The sequence below is a fragment of the Salvelinus sp. IW2-2015 genome, unplaced genomic scaffold (assembly GCF_002910315.2).
Source record: "Salvelinus sp. IW2-2015 unplaced genomic scaffold, ASM291031v2 Un_scaffold915, whole genome shotgun sequence".
Taxonomy (NCBI): domain Eukaryota; kingdom Metazoa; phylum Chordata; class Actinopteri; order Salmoniformes; family Salmonidae; genus Salvelinus; species Salvelinus sp. IW2-2015.
Genome location: NW_019942645.1, coordinates 338,467 through 355,596, shown reverse-complemented (window position 1 = coordinate 355,596; position 17,130 = coordinate 338,467). Strand labels below are relative to the sequence as shown.

The 17,130-nt window shown below is 45.4% G+C and overlaps 1 protein-coding gene across 1 annotated transcript in view; it reads right to left on the bottom strand.

The window, feature by feature from the left end:
* Positions 1 to 311: 311 nt before the first annotated feature.
* The window catches only part of LOC112069134 (uncharacterized), a 21,023-nt gene continuing 4,204 nt past the window's right edge, over positions 312 to 17,130 (bottom strand). The window contains 13 exon segments of the mRNA XM_024136429.2: positions 312 to 597; positions 769 to 1,065; positions 1,189 to 1,434; positions 1,735 to 1,989; positions 2,100 to 2,351; positions 2,931 to 3,362; positions 6,111 to 6,267; positions 6,440 to 7,301; positions 8,015 to 9,117; positions 9,383 to 9,480; positions 10,453 to 10,505; positions 13,972 to 14,107; positions 16,713 to 17,121. Coding sequence (XP_023992197.2) covers positions 333 to 597; positions 769 to 1,065; positions 1,189 to 1,434; positions 1,735 to 1,989; positions 2,100 to 2,351; positions 2,931 to 3,362; positions 6,111 to 6,267; positions 6,440 to 7,301; positions 8,015 to 9,117; positions 9,383 to 9,480; positions 10,453 to 10,505; positions 13,972 to 14,107; positions 16,713 to 17,121 — 4,565 coding nt within the window. The 3' untranslated portion in view covers positions 312 to 332.

Genomic DNA, 17,130 nt, shown 5'->3' with positions numbered 1-17,130 from the left:
AAACTACTAAGCCCTAGCAGCATGTGCATAGCGAATTAGCAACAGGGCCTTTTTGGAAGCGTCACATGATGCTTGACTGGAGCAAATAACATTTTCTTTAACAAGCAGTGAGTGAAACGTTGTGTTTTTATAAAATGTTAAACATTTACATTTACATTTAAGTCATTTAGCAGACGCTCTTATCCAGAGCGACTTACAAATTGGACCACATTCGCATTGTAATCTTTATATACCCAACATCACAATCTATTCACGTTCCCAAATATATGCTTATTTTTTAACTAGTAATATGTATTTCTTGTATTTGATTTTCATCATGATCTTTAAAACACTCACTCCAGGACTTGGACTTTGTGCAGGTGTGTGAGCAGAGGCTGTAGGTGGTGGTCTGTGAGTTGGCAGCGGCTGAGGTCCAGTTCTGACAACCCCTTTGAATGCTCGAGAACCAGGGCCAGAGATCTACAGGCCTTCTGATCCAGCTTGGTCTCACTGAGGTCCATCTCCCCACCCAGGGCTCTGACCAGGGGTCCTGCATGATGCACTGCATTATTCTTGTTACAAGTTTGTACAAGTTGAACCAATATGGCTTTACTGGGGCTGAGTCAGAGAGAAACAAGAGAGACAAGGTCATCCAGTTTAGATGGAGAGATGCAACGTTTTTTGAAAAGGCAAAATGTCATTCATAACCAAGCCTGTAAAGCTAAAGTCTGGGATTCTAAAAACAACAAATTAGCCTGGACTGATCTATTGAACAGATGTGTCTCTAACCTGAGATTYACTCTGCGTGGGATTTTCAGCAGCAGCTTCCTGAGTGCTCTGTCTGAAATCTCACAATCGCGTAGGATCAGCTCTGTGGCGCAACGGCTCTGCTTCAGGACTCTGGCGAGGACCTTGCAGTCAGCAGAGCTCAGACACAGAGGCTTCCCCTGGTCCTTTGTTGACAGGCCCACAGAGGAGGAGAAGTCCAGCCTGTGCTGCAGAGCCCCAAGCAGGGCTGTTGCCCCTGGCTGGAACTTTGAGGCAGKGTAGCAGTGGAGGAACAGCAGCAGCAGATTCCTCTCAACACTGCATCATGGGAAACAAGTCATTGCTCTTTTAAAATGACGGTTCTTAACACGAAAAACCAATGTATTTCGTTACTTAAGATTAAACTATGATTTTAAAAGTGGCAAGCAGAAAAACCCATACCTCTTMAAAATAATCCTGCCCAGAAAGGGACGAAGATCTTTGATGTTTCTCTCTGAAAGCCTGTTCTCTCTGAGATTCACAGTGATGTTGTGGGTTGAATGCTGCAGCAGAGAAAGAAGCACTTCCCAGTCCAGCCTGCAAGAGGTCAGGTCTCCACCAACTTTCTTTAAGAATGAATGAGTCAGGTCCTTGTCCTGAGCMTCATGCACAACTACAGCCAGCTGCTGCAGAGTGTCTGGACAAAGTCTGTCAGGTGAGAACATACATTTTATGTATTTTACTAGGCAAGTCAGTTAAGAACAAATTCTTATTTTAAATGACGGCCTAGGAACAGTGMGGTTAAACTGCCTTGTCCAGGGGCAGAACGATAGACTTTTACCTTGTCAGCTCGGGGATTCGATCTAGAAACCTTTCYGTTACAGGCCCAACGCTCTAAACCACTAGGCTACCTGCCACCTCACATACATAAGAGCATGCATACATTTAAATCGTAAAACATAAATACTTTCACCAGACTATAGCAATAACTGTCTTGTGCAGACTCACTTGAGTTTCAGAGGGCCCTGGTGACCCAGCAGCAGGATGAGAGAGTGACCGTGGATAGTGCACTCCGTCAGGTCCAGACACTGCGCAGTCCAGAGTCTCAGCAGGGACGCCACACTACTCAGGACCCTAGAAAGCACATCCTCCAATAGCTGTGAGTTCTCAAAAACCAGCGAAAGCTCCTTAATCCCCATTGGAGCACTGACCCTACCAGTCGCAAGCAGTCTGGTCAGTTTCACGGTCATGATCTCATTTAGTCTGAAAATTGTAATACKAAAAAAAACAGTGATTATCAATGAAAACMTCAGAGGGAAAATCAATTAAATGTATAGATTTATGTTTGTTGAAGTATTGATACGTTTGCATACATGAGGTTGTGTAGCATCAACGGATGTCTGAAGAGAATCGAAGCTCCTCTGAGAGAAATCTTGCTGGGTGTGAGACCGAGTTTCACCCCTGAGGTACAGAGGGCCAAGATTCTCCCCACAGAAGTGCAGGTTTGCCTGGGTAACTCTCCTCCCAATGACAGGGTAAAGCCATGAGCTTGGAAGAGAGCGGCAAAATGCTGGGCCTGCTCTCTATTTTTATGTAGGAAGTGTACAAGATTGTTGTCGTTGAAACTGAAAAACAAAATAAAATAAACAATATTAAAACATGTTGAAAGCTGGAAGCAAAATGTCTATCTTCCATAGCTTTAGTTAAAGTTTTGTTGTACACAATAGACATTTTGTACTTTGGGTGAATCCAAATGATCAATCTTGCAGCAAAATAATATTTATGTGTATTGCTACAGACTATTTCTGGCCACTCATTTCATTAAAATTCCTTGGGCATACTTTTCATTAAATTCCTGGGGCACTACTTCATAAAATTTCCTGGGACTAACTTTACCAGAAATTATAACATGCTTGAGGCACTACTTTTTCATTACACATTCTCCTAATAGGCAGCACTAACTTCTCCATATTAATTCTGGCACACTTCTTCATAAACATTCCTGGGCACTACTTTTCATTAAACATTCCTGGGCACTACTTTTCATTACACATTCCTGGGCACTACTTTTCATTACACATTCCTGGGCACTACTTTTCATTACACATTCCTGGGCACTACTTTTCATTAAACATTCCTGGGCATTTCTTTTCATGTTTTTTTGTAGATACCAGTGTTTGTTTGACGTACTGTAGACAACTCACCTCAGCTGTGAGACGTAAGGCAGACACTGAAGGAAACTCTTCACTTCACTCTCTTCATCTGACCAGCATTTCACCTGCATTGGCCTTTTCACTGGTTGGAGTTTCAGAACTTCGAGGAAGACGGAGGCCTTTCTTCTAGCAAGATTCACATACCAGACTGCTGGAGCTGACTGGTAAACTGGCCGAAGTAATGGAATGAGACTCCTGCCCTTTTTAGTCCCAGAGGCCATTGCACACGAGTAAAGATCCAGAAGGAAGACACATTGCTCTGAAGGATGGACATCTTCATTGAATGGGAAGGAGCTGTAGCTCCATACCAGAGAGAGGAACTTCGACCAACTCCATCCTGTCCCTGCATCATGGTCTGCTGCTGCGACACTCAGATTGAGCACAAACTGGATAACGCCTGCATTGTTGTTGTTGTTCACAAACCTAAATAATAAGCAAAAGAAACATATTTTATATCATTACCCACTGTTAAAACCCCCAGATTCAATAATGTTGTTCCCACATCATTTTAACAACAAAAATTAATGTGATGTGATTAAATCAACATGGAAAACTGATTGGATTTTGCAGAAAGTCATCTACGTAAGGGGGAACATTTTTTAAAAAATCACACAACTTTGACCCAAATCTAATGACATTTTGACATTTGTGTTGATTTCACATTGAATTCACAGTTAGTTGACAACTCAACCAAATGTAAATCCAAAAACGAGATGGTTGAACTGTGATTTATTGTCAATTTTATTAGGCCATTTAAAAAGAGACATTTTTTTAAAGTAACACAATAAATATCAATAACGAGGCTATATACAGGGGTACCGGTACAGTGTACAATGTGGAGGCTATATACAGGGGATACCGGTTACAGAGTCAATGTGGAGGTTATATACAGGGGGTACCGGTACAGAGTCAACGCTGGAGGCTATATACAGGTCGGTCCGGTACAGTGTCAATGTGGAGCTATATACAGGGATACCGGTACAGAGTCAATGTGGAGGTTCTATACAGGGGATACTCCGGTACAGAGTCAATGTGGAGGCTATAACAGGTGGTACCGTACAGATCAATGTGGAGCCTATATACAGGGGTACCGGTACAGAGTCAACGTGGAGGCTATATACAGGGGATACGTACAGAGTCAATGTGGAGGCTATATACAGGGGTACCGTATGGTCAATGTGGGGCTATATACAGGGTACCGGTACAGAGTCATGTGGAGGCTATATACAGGGATACCGGTACAGATCAATGTGGAGCTTATACAGGGTACCGACAGAGTAATGAGGAGCTATATACAGGATTCCGGTACAGAGTCAATGTGGAGGCTATATACAGGGATACCGGTACAGAGTCAATGTGGAGGCTATATACAGGGGTACGTACAGAGTCAATGTGGAGGCTATATACAGGGGATACGGTACAGAGTCAATGTGGAGGCTATATAACAGGGGTACGGTACGAGTCAATGTGGAGGCTATAACAGGGGTACGGTACAGAGTCAATGTGGAGGCTATATACAGGGGTACCGCGTACAGAGTCAATGTGGAGGCTATATACAGGGGATACCGTACAGAGTCAATGTGGAGGCTATATACAGGGGGTACCGGTACAGAGTCAATGTGGAGGCTATATACAGGGGTACGTACAGAGTCAATGTGGAGGCTATATACAGGGGTACCGTCAAAGTCAATGTGAGCTATATACAGGGGTACCGGTAAGAGTCAATGTGGAGGCTATATACAGGGGTACCGGTACAGTGTCAATGTGCAGGGTACAGGTTAGTCCAGGTAATTTGTACATGTAGGTAGGTCCTGAATGCAGGAAGCTTGGCACCAGTGATGTACTGGGCCGTATGCATTACCCTCTGTAGTGGCTTATGGTCGGATGCCAGCAGTTGCCATACCAGGCGGTGTTGCAACCGGTCAGGATGGTCTCGATGGTGCAGCTGTAGAAACTTTTTGAGGATCTGGGGACCCATGCCAAATCTTTTCAGTCTCCTGAGGGGGAATAGGTTTTGTCGTGCCCTTTCACGACTGTCTTGTGTGCTTGGACCATGTAGTTTTGTTGGTGATGTGGACACCAAGGAACTTGAAACTCTCGACCCCTCCACTACGCCCCGTCGATGAGAATGGGAAGCCCGTCCAGGATCCAGCTGCAGAGGGAGGTGTTTAGTCCCAGGGTCTTAGCGATGTGTTGAACGCTGAGCTGTAGTCAATGAACAACATTCTCACATGTCACCTCCACGGGGTGGATTAACCTTTTCGATCCCAACGCGACGCAATTCATGAATACAATTATTTCGTTCTATAAAGTGTCTCGCAATTTGGTGAGGTGATATCTTGACTTCCAATAGTGGATTTATGACTATGACCATAAATTACTCCAAAGCCATGTGGATATAAATGGAATTCTGTATCTCCACACGYTTTAAARAAAGAATTCGATTTCKCCTCCTTCCTATAAGCCACATTTAGACTGTTATACAAGAACACTGTGCATATCAGATTTTTCATATCGTTTATGAGTTGMCCKCACATATTTKWGAATGGATTTGCCTGATGTTCTTTGTGGTGGGCTATCTCATGAATTGATGTGATGTATTTAGGTGAGCGGACACCTGGGACGGTTGATTTGTGAATTGGCCTTCGTSCCTGCTCCCATACCCTATAATTCTGTATTTCTTTGTAACTAATTTGTACACAGGTAGARCGGAAAAGCCACATCCCTGATTGGCAGATGAGTGACAACCCTGATTAGAATCACCTGCTGTTTATCTGCTAATCTTCACAAATGCTGTTTTAAATTAAAATATGCTGTTTTAAATTAAAATACAAATTGTACCTACACCCTGAAGAAGGCTGTATAAAGCCAAAACGTCTGTGTACACTATCCCTGAAGCATTGAAAACGTATTTAAAACACAAAATAATCAACACATAATAATAAAAGTTTTATGCAACGTCTTTTTTTGAGTGCAAACCCATTACACCCCTTTTTGTGTGTCAAAAAATAACTTCCCAGAGCTTCTCAAATGAACGTCGTATGTGAGTAATTCTGGTTAAGCCAATGACTAGCTCTTAGAGGGAGATTTTATATGCAGGAACACAAAAGGAAGAGTCGCTCACTCGCAAAACAATGATGTTCTTCTAGCTGCAGGGGAAAAAACACTCACCTCAGCTGTGAGATGTAGGGCAGACACTGAAGGAAACTCCTCACTTCACTCTCGTCATCTGACCAGCCCTTCAGCTCTACTGGTTTCTTCTCCGGTTGGACTTTCAGAACATCTCGGAGGAAGGAGGCTTTCCTTTGTGAGAGGTCTATGGACCAGACTYAAAAAAGAGAAATCAATATTGTATGGACTTAAATCGCTTCAATATGATGCATGGAGAATGTTTGCCAGATGGTTAATGCTACTGATTATAGTCATGCATTTTCGAGAATAGTCACGTCTTATGAATTAATGACAAATATTCACTTATAAAATCCACAGTGATTACTCACCATTTACAGGGACGTCTGTTTCTGTGCTGGGTTTACTTGTGTCCCCCTCTCCATAGACTGCAGAGACTCTGACTCGGTAGCAAGTACCGGAGGTCTGAGATATAATGCATGTARGTTCAGGCCCCGTTGTTGACACACTGGACCAGCCTTCAAGCCCRGCCTCTCTGAACTCCACGGCATAACGTAGCACGGGACCGCCATCTTCCTCTTCCGCTATCCGCCATGTGACTCTGACATTTTCTCCGTCCACCAGTTTCACACAGGGCTGTCCGGGTGTGGACCTCGGGTTTGTCTTTACCATGGTGACCATGCTGAAGTCACTCATACTAGAGCTGTCCACAGCACTGTATCTAACCTGGTATTTAGTGTCAGGTTTCAAACCAGGCAACTTACAAGTGTTACAGTGGTCAGGACCCYGTCCCACAGATCCAGGATCAGATGGTAAATATCTAACAGTCCATTGAACATCACTTTGTGCGGTATACTCTATTCTGTACTTCACAGGYCTCGTGACCTTTGACTGAGGAAATTTGAGAGTGAAGCTGTTCTGTTTAATCTCTGTTACTTCGGCTGGATTTGGCTTTGATCCAAGCTTGAAATTACGGCCGATAAGACGACCATTTTGATACAGACCAATGCGGGATCCAGGAAAGGTGACATCTGGTATAGCTGCAACAATAAAATTGAATTTCTCTCCATCTCTTCTGTCTTCATTGGATGTGGTGAACAAGTGGAGGTCAGACTGTATTTTATCAGTTAAATCTGGAGGCTTGAAGGCATGCTGTGTCTGCTGCTGTCCGGTGATCCCTGATTGGTTTGTGGTGGTCTCTAGTGCAGCATGTCTATACTGCTTCATGGTAGAAAACGTATGATATTACACCCACTCAGGTGACTAGGTGAGCGTGAAGCACAGCGTCCTGTTTGGGGACCTCACCTCCTTCCCCTGTGGTATTTGTTTGCTTTTCTGGACCTCCTTCCCTGTGGCGATGTTGTTTGCTTTGTTCTGGACCTCCTCCCTGTGGTATTGTTTGTGCTTCTACCTCCTTCCCTCCTGGCGGTTGTCTTGTTGGTCTGACACCTTCCTGTGGGATTGTTTGCTTTGTTCTGGACCTCCTTCCCTGTGGTGAGTTGTTTGCTTTGTTCTGGACCTCCTTCCCTGTGTGATGTTGTTTGCTTTGTTCGACCTCCTCCCCTGTGGGATGTTGTTTGCTTTTGTCTGGACCTCCTTCCCTGTGGTGATGTTTTTGCTTTGTCCTGGACCTCCTTCCCTGTGTGAGTGTTCTTGCTTTGTTCTGGACCTCCTTCCCTGTGGATGTTGTTTGCTTTGTTTCGGACCTCCTTCCCGTGCTGTGTTGGCTTGTCCTGTGCTCCGTCCGTGGGATGTTCTTGCTTTGTCCTGGACCTCCTTCCCTGTGTGATGTTTTTGCTTTGTTCTGGACCTCCTTCCCTGTGGTGATGTTCTTGCTTTGTTCTGGACCTCCTTCCTGGTGTGATGTGTTTTGCTTTTTTCGGACCTTCTTCCCCTGCGATTGTAATCGCTTTTTTATAGACCTCCCCTCCATTTCGATGTGTTACTTTCTCCTGGAACCTCTTACAATGGGATGTTTTTGCTTTCTCCTGGACCTCCTTTACAATGGGGATGTTTTTTGCTTTGCAGATAAGCAGAGCCTTTATCTCCTCCTCTTTGTTGTTAAGCCACTGATGTGTGTGCTGAGAACAGAATGGTGATTGGTCATGGTTCTGGAGAATGTCTCTCAGCCTCTTTCCATCCATCTCTTCATTCTCTCTCACGGTCTTTACTGCCATAGCCAGCCCTCTCTTAAATTCGGACTGGTACTTCTGCAGCAGCTCAGAAAATTCTGCAAGTTTTRCCTTCACACTGGGGAACCATTTCATCACATCATCGTTGATGTGTAATAATGTCATCATGTCCTGGCATCTCATGGTGACCTGCCTCAGATGCTCCACCACGTCCTCGGCCTCGGAGAGAAAGCCTTSAGTGATCTGAACTGAAGTGTCRAGATTCTTCAGAGGATAGAGCCAGGRGTACAGAGGCACTGCTTTCTCTCCKTGTTGTCCAAGGTGCTTCGGGAGAGATTCAAGAGCTTGTACRGCTTGGCCATAAGTCATGGAGCCATTGATATGGTCTACATCACTGTGGAGTGTACACTGYTACAACAAACTGTTTATTTTCTCATTGTCACTCAAGCTGGATAACATATGATCTGCACTGAAGGAGGGCGCCATCTTCTTGATAACACTGTGCATATCGGCTTCTCCTCCACCAGCCCTTTTCTCTCCACTGACYCACGTGTCATCAAAGATAAAGAATGCTTGAGCTCCATAGAGAACAGCCATCACCACGTGTGTTGCCTTTGAATCCCTTTTGACGGTTTCTTCAAATACCCTGTGACTGAGCATGTCKAGCCTGGTAGTGGTTCTGTACTGTAGAGTGACCCGGTCCTTGTTTTTGGACTGGGCAGGATGATTCAAGTATCCAGCAGCCCCACCGACCTCCACCAGCCCAGACAAGACACTGGCCCTTAGAGGAGTGGAAACATCCAGAGCCCTGAATCTGTCKTGTAGGGAGTCTCCCTCAATACACGTCACCTGTGTGTGAGGCCGAGGCAGAGACTGACGCATGTCGGCTATTGTGCTCTCATCCCATAGWCCGACATCTTAGGAGATAAAAGGATGTTAATTTCACAGTAGAATTGACAGAATTTCAGTTTTCTTTATTATCTGGGTCAATGTTCTTAAATAATTCAATTTATTTCCCTTCTCTTCAAAATAAAKCCCCACAACCCAACAATTAAATCAACGCCAGAGAAAAGTCACAGAGAAAATCAGCAAATCCAGATGTCTGTAAAGGCTTGCCAACCTTTTCTTTATTACTAAACATATTATTTCAGATATATGCACTCAAAAACACAATAACTGTACCTGAGCAAAGACAATCATTGCAGCAGTCATACATCATCCCAAGGTCTAGGGGACGACCAAGGGCAGCCAGCACAAAACAGTCGGTTGCCCAATCTGAGAATCACATGAGAGAGAAACACACACAACACTATAGCGCTATTGCAAAAAATACAAATCACTGTACTATCATTCAACAGCAGAACTGTGGACTACAGGAAAAGGAGGACCGAGCACGCRCCCATTCTCATCGACGGGGCTGTAGTGGAGCAGGTTGAGAGCTTCAAGTTCCTTGGTGTCCACATCACCAACAAACTAGCATGGTCCAAGCACACCAAGACAGTCGTGAAGAGGGGACAACAAAACCTATTCCCCCTCAGGAGACTGAAAATATTTGGCATGGGTCCTCAGATCCTCAAAATGTTCTACAGCTGCACCATCGAGAGCATCCTGACTGGTTGCATCACCACCTGGTATGGCAACTGCTCAGCCTCCGACCACAAAGCACTACAGAGGGTAGTGCGTACGGCCCAGTACATCACTGGGGCCAAGCTTCCTGCCATCCAAGACCTCTATACCAGGCGGTGTCAGAGGAAAGCCCTACAAATTGAATGACTTCAGTCACCCTAGTCATAGACTGTTCTCTCTGCTACCGCACACAAGCTGTTTGGATCCCGTAGCCCTAAGTCTGACTCAACGAAGCTTCTAATAACAGTCTACCCCCAAGCCATAAGACTCCTGAATAGTAGGCTACCCAGACTATTTGCATTTGCCCCCCCCCCCCTGCTTTTACTGGTTGCTACTCTCTGTTATGATCTATGCATAATCACTTTAACTCTACCTACATTACATACTACCTCAATACCTCGACTAAGGTGCCCCCGCACATTGACTCTGTACGCGGTACCCACTGTAATATAGTCCCTATTGTTATGTTTATGCTGCTCTAACTTACTGTCCTTTATTTCATGTAACTTATTCTATTTTTTAAACTGCATTGTTATAGCCTGTAAGTAAGCATTTCAATGTCAAAAGTCTACACCTTTGTATCGCCGCTTGTGACTAATAAAAAGTTGATTTGAAATGTATCTTACCTCCTTGGATACCTCTTGCCATAACAGTTAATCAGTGTTGGATTCTTTACATTCTGAGGAAACAAAAACACAAATCATTAATCACTACTTACTGCAAAAAGGTATTGACCACTTATCTGTAATCCAGCCTAGTAACAAGAGGAAACATATATTATATCCTCTGTTAATACAGAAAAACGTAGATGTTGATTAAACATACTTACCATGCGCAGTTTTTTTTGTGTTTATCCTCAACGCCACTCTTATTCATCTTTCCAACTTTAGTGCCAGCCTATAATCGTCTCGTGTACTTCATTGCAACGAGCTTTCTGAATCCAGTTTCCTTATGTCACCTTCCATCAGTGTTGTATCTCCACGATCTCGGTACCGTTAGTAGCTGCCTAATGTGGCTCTCACCAGAAGACGCACGCGCGTCAGACAAAAACTTCACAAGCTTGAGCTGTTTTTCAGTCAACGATCACAGCCCACATCGCCGGTCCAGTCGTAGCTGAGGGAAGTGAGCCAGACCTTAATCCGTCTGCTGGTATTTCGCGATCACGACACATCCAAGGTTAAATTTGAAGAGAACGGACATGTTAAGTATCTCCGTTGGCACCCGGACACTCGTATACTTTTCTTCACTGGCTTGTTCCAATAGGTCTCAATGCACTGCCTGCAGAAACTGTGTCCACAGGGGAAGGAGACTGGCTCGTGAGAACACCTTGCACACTGAGCATCTGAATTGCCTCTGCCAGCAGACTGGCTGTCATGCACTGCACAAAGGGTAGAGATTATGTTAGCTGTAGCAAAGCATATATAAACACGTACTTCCTCAACTTTAAACATTTGTGCAGCAACATTCAAGACTGGGAAAAGTACCTGAATACCCCTTAACTTTGTCTTTTTTCCTTCTCCCCAATGTCGTGGTACCAATTCGTATCGTTACAGTCTTGTCTCATCACTGTAACTCCCGTACGGACTCGGGAGAGGCGAAGGTCGAGAGCCATGCGTCCTCCGAAACACGACCCAACCTAGCCGCACTGCTTCTTGACACAATGCGCTTCCAACCCGGAAGCCAGCCGCACCAATGTGTCGGAAGAAACACCGTACACCTGGCGACCTGGTCAGCGTGCACTGCGCCCGACCCACCATAGGAGTCGCTAGTGCGCGATGAGACAAGGATATCTCTGCCGGCCAAATCCTCTCTAACCCGGACGACGCTGAGCCAATTGTGCGTCGCCCCATGGGCCTCCCGGTCACGGCCGGCTGCGGCAGAGCCTGGGCTCGAACCCAGAATCTCTGGTGGCACAGCCTTAGACCACTGCGCCACCCGGGAGGCCTAGCTTTATGTCTTAAAGGGTACCTTGATATATGAGTAAGAGGTTTCCTAGCAAGTCACAGATCTTGTCCCTAGGCACGTGACACGAAGTCCACTTCAAGCTACCTTCACCAATTTAACAGTACTCAACTTCTTTTCTACCCAGCCTGAGACTACATATGGATCAGCCAAAAGGCAGGGATCCAATTTCTCTATTTTTTTTCACTCCCACTGTGCCCGAATCATCCTTTGCATGACCATRGGGGCAGTTTCGCAMTGYGAACGTGCAGGGAGYTATTTTGCCTAAATCTATTTAGGCATATTAAAACACTTTTGTTTTTCCCGATCACGAGTATCATCCGATGCGATCCGACTATCAACTGTCAATTTACGGATACGATTGCGTATATGAGTATGGCCATGTCGGCCCATCCCTAATAGCGAGTCATGCTACAAGACAGGTCCTGAGAGAATGCTCGCAAATACATTTTGAATTTTMGAATATTGGTAGTTGGGACATCGTGRGCGCATCTTCTCAATGGTAATTTTGMCAAAAACACTTGCAGACTCGAGTGATCACTATCAAACATATGAGCAAGTGGCRACTCGATAAAGGGCTGAGGGGCCAAGAGTTCAGTTTGATATTCAACCATAGACACAGCCTGCCAATGGTGAGGACTTACCAGTGATATGGCCTTCCACTGAAGGTACATGGGTGATCCGTTATACTCTCACTCTTCACGGAGAGGTGTGAGGTGGAGGCAGACATTTTCATCTGCTTAGCCCTTGTATTCGAAAAGAGGAAATAGGGATGTYTTATCTACTGTAGGTGAAATATATATACACTGTTCTATATGTCCTGCTGTTTCCTAATGGCTTGCCATCATAATTAAAACAAATGTATCATGGCCATGTGTTAAGATATTTTATCAAGGTTTAAGATACTATTAATTAAATCAATTCTCTCAGCAAACTTAACATCTTAGGGATTAGAGTTTATGTAGCATGGACAAGGGGTAATTAAAATGATAACATTGGGGAAGAACGGAGGAAAGATGAGAAGATAGTGACAACGGACCTATTGTAGGTACCGAATCGAGACATCTCACCTCTGGTCCAATACGGTTAAGTTGGCACCCTAAGCTAATAAACTTGGTGGATGAGTTCATACAGTCTAATGTGGATTGAACCCCGAACATCAAGCTCAAGGTGCATAACTCACACATATCTGTAGGAGTTCATTACAACTGCTAAATGTTTGTACAAATCTTGACCCAGCTATAATATGTGGAGGTATTGAACATTAGCTGTTTATATAGAATCCAGCAGGATAGGCTAAAGGCAGGGAGTAGTAAGATCTCGTTGGATCAGTATGACGCTCGGGCTATGTTTGGAGGATCGTGCACTGATTTACGCATGACTCTTATGTAAAAGCATGGCTGGTGGATCATTAACACTCTTATTCAGAAGATAGATTGGTGGAGAAGCGAGACCCTGCACGTCCTAGCGTCAGCTGGAGTAAGGATATGCTGGCTGGACCTATAACACCGGATTTGTTTGCAAAACCGAAGCTCGGACCGGAGCGTAGATTAAGTAACTGGCTCTGCTAGTGGTGGAGAGGAGGTGCACATAGAAAGCACAGGCGGAGAAAAGACGTGATCAGAGCAGACGCTTATCGGGTTTTGGTCGCACCGGCTTCGATGCAATTCTGGGAGAGAATCTGAAAGCGTTCATATAGGCTGAGTACAAGCTGTCTGGGAGAGGGGGAACGTATTGTGACTGAGACTTGGTGGATTAAAGACGACTCTTGTCACGGTGGTGAGACAGGGTCTGAGATCATGGAAGAGTGTCAGAACAGAGTTACTCGGGTTGGGGTATGTGAAGGGTTCAGCCATCAGCGAAGGTGTCATGCGAGTTTCGGGTCAGGTGGAAGGGGAGTCATGACGCCATTCAGGGGAACTGGGTTCAAGAAGAAATTCTGGGTTGGAGTAGTAGAGCGATATGATGCGGCGAGATAGGAATGGTAAGAGGTTGGAAATGTATGAGTTGAGGGGTATAGGCGTATTGCTGAACAATTGGAAGTAGTCTTTAGGAAGGCAGAGGAAGAATCTCGTCGAGGTATCAGGAGCACAGAGGGTAGGTATAGGAGAGAAGTACTAGAACGATAAGATGCTTCAGTCAGAGGATTTACGAATGGCATGCAATAAGGGTTCTACGAGTACTCGCTTCAGGCAAATAGCATTGGTGCTGTAGGCAGAGTCTCGGAGGGTCTGATCACAGGGAAGAGGTGATAGAGCAGAGTTCGGTTGGTGTAGGTTGAGCTCGTGGAAGAGGTTCAGAGCAGAGTCGCGGTGTGGTCTAGATCATGGAAGAGTGTCAAGAGGTTCGGTTGGGGTCACGGTCTGAGCATCGTGCACAGAGTTGCCATCAGAGTTTCGGCGTGTAGGGGTTTTGAGAACGGGAAGAGTGTAGAAGAGCAGAGGTTTGGTGTGTGGTAGGGTCAGAGCTCTATAGAGCAAGAGGATAGATCTAAGTGCTCTTGGTGGGGTGGAGCGTTATCAGTAGCCATAGTTATCGAGTGTGACAAGGTGTGTTGTCCAAGAAGAGTGATGTGTTCCTTGAAGTATTGTGGGGATGTTATGAGCATACGATGCTGAGAAGTAGTTGTTACGAGTGCACAGAGTATCTCGTAGGAGCTAGTGGTGGAGCAGTCCTGTGGTTGAATAGGTGTATCTAGAACAGATAGAGTCAAGAGTGGGTCGGTTCAAAACATAGGTGAATAATCACAGATTTTAGGATGACTGCCGAGTCGATGTGAGGAGCGTAGGTTAGAGATTTTGGAGCAGATGTTACCGGATTGGAGGTGATGGATCAAGCGCTCGGGGGAGAGTATGTGAAGACAAATGAGGTTAACAGAGTTCTGGGTGGGGTTAGGGTCTGAACATCGTGGAAGAATCCACAAGAAGTTTAAATCTGTAGGCTCGGTTCTAAAAGGACTTATTGGAGTTATATAATGACTCATTCACGAGGTGTATTAGTTTTGAACTCGCGATGGTTCGGTTCAAACATAGGTATATGATCCACAGAGTTATAGCTGGGTCGGTCAAACATAGGTTTAATGATTCCACAGAGTATAGTTGGGTCGGTTCAAACATAGGGTTTGACACATTACCTCCTCTTCTTTCCCCAATGGTTATCATTTTTAATTACCTTCCATGTCCATTGTCTACATAACCTTCTAATCTAAATGGTTAATGTTTCTCGAGTAGAATTATTTATAATGGTCATCTAAACCTTGCATAAAATATGCTATACACACATGGCTCATGATACATGTTGTTTTAATTATGCATGCAAGCTTCATTAGGTAAACAGCAGAGACAATAGAACAGGTGTATATATATTCACCTACAGTTAGAATAACACATCCCTATACCCTTCTCTTTTCGAATACAAGCGGGCCTAAGCACGCAGAGAACAACCACAGGAAGGTGTTCTGGCTCGATACACCACTCATCACCACCTAGTCTCTCCTGTCGACACGACATAGGAGAAGCTAATCAGCAGCCAGCAGTGCATTCGGGAATCGTCAGTGACAACCGTAACTGGGACTTCAATGCTGCGAATGGATGATAATGGCACCGGATGAGTAGAGTCTCGCAAAGTTAGAGTCCCGAACTGTACTCACCTATGGTGTGCAATATCAAACTGAACTCTTGGCTTCCAATTCTAATGCACTTCTATCCGACTGGCATGTTCAACTCTATTATGAAATGGTCTCAGATAGTGAAAAGAGGACACAATTCGAGTCTCTTGGCCATGTTGATGCTTCTATGACTCGGAGAAGTTATACTATCTCGATGTTTAGAGAATATGTCGCACGAACGCATGTCGAGTAGCCTATAATCTCAAATAGAAATCTAAATTGCCTACATAGTGCAGCTACGCATTTTGGCTCATCGAGAAAGTGTCTTGAGCATGAACTCGCATGTAGGGATGGGCCGCATGCCAATACTCATCTACGCAATCGTATCCGTAAATCACAGTTGATAGTCGGATACGCATCGGGCCATACTCGTGAGTCGGAACACAAAAGTTTTTAAATATGCCTGAAATAGATTTAGGCAAAGTACCTCCTGCCACGTTCCCAATTGCGAACTGGCCACCTCGAGCCATGTCATTGCAAAGGTGATTTCGGCACAGTGGCAGTGAAAACAACTTTGAGAAAATTCCTTTCCTCCCCCCTCCCGCCCCTGCGCCTCCTCCCCCACCCTAAATTGTTATGTCTTCTGGTGAGGTCTTAAGAAGAACTATGCGTGGGGCCTTATTCCAAGGTGACCCCTTCGACGTGGTCAATCGGTCAGGGCCATATAGGGTTGACTGACGTTCAGTAAATGGGTTTGGAATTAGTAGTGGGAGAATATAGTGAGGAGGTGCGGAGTTAGGAAGTACTAAGGTGAATTGTGGCGGGTGATTGCGATTTGGTTGGAGGCGTGTTTTTTTGTTATATTGTTGAGCTCTTGGGGTGTGGATTCCTAGGGGCGTTGAGTAAGTTCCCCCCCACGCCACCAGACGGGACAAAACCCTAGCCCGGCGTCCCATACATCAGCCAGCTGAAGAACTCGAAGGCGATGACTCTTGGATCGACTGAAGCTACACCCCCCTTCAGGGTTCGACCAATGACATGACGCAAGAACCAGTCTTATGGGTCACTTTTTTCCCTTTCATTCCTTTTCTTTTTCTTGTTCGATCGGTCTCTTCATTAGCACTCCGCGGCAACGCTATATTTCGCTTATATCTCTCTTGGATTACTCTGCTAACTCTCTGGCTCAGGGCAACATGAGGAGGTTCTGGTCAGGGTCATAGGGTTATGGTCAAGGCCATAAGGTTCTGAGTGCCAGGCCCATAAGGTCTGGGCTCTAGCGGCCCCATAGGGTCTCTGTGTCATGGTCCATAGGGTTACTGCGTCACGGGCCCTATGGGTTTCTGGGTCAGGGTCTCATGAAGGTTCTGGTTCAGGGCCTTATTATGTTTCACTAGATTCAGGGATTTCGTGCCTTCTCTAGGTTGCTGGTTCGCTGGGCCCATGGCAGGTGGTATTTCGTGGTACAGCGCGGTCCGATTAGGGTTCTGCGTAGTGGCCCTATTGTTGGCTCGGGCCCAGCCATAAGTCTGGTCGCGCCCACTCGCAGCGCTATAGGAGTCGTCTCGTGTGGCCTCAGTGGTCGCCATAGGGTTCTGCGTCAGGGCCGCACCGCTAAGGTTCGTGGTCAGGGCCCGACATAGGGTTCTGGTCGGGTCCCTACGGTTCTGGTACGCGGCGCCATAACAACGGTCTGGTCCAGGTGGCTTCCCCCACTTATAGGTCTCGTCTACGGGTA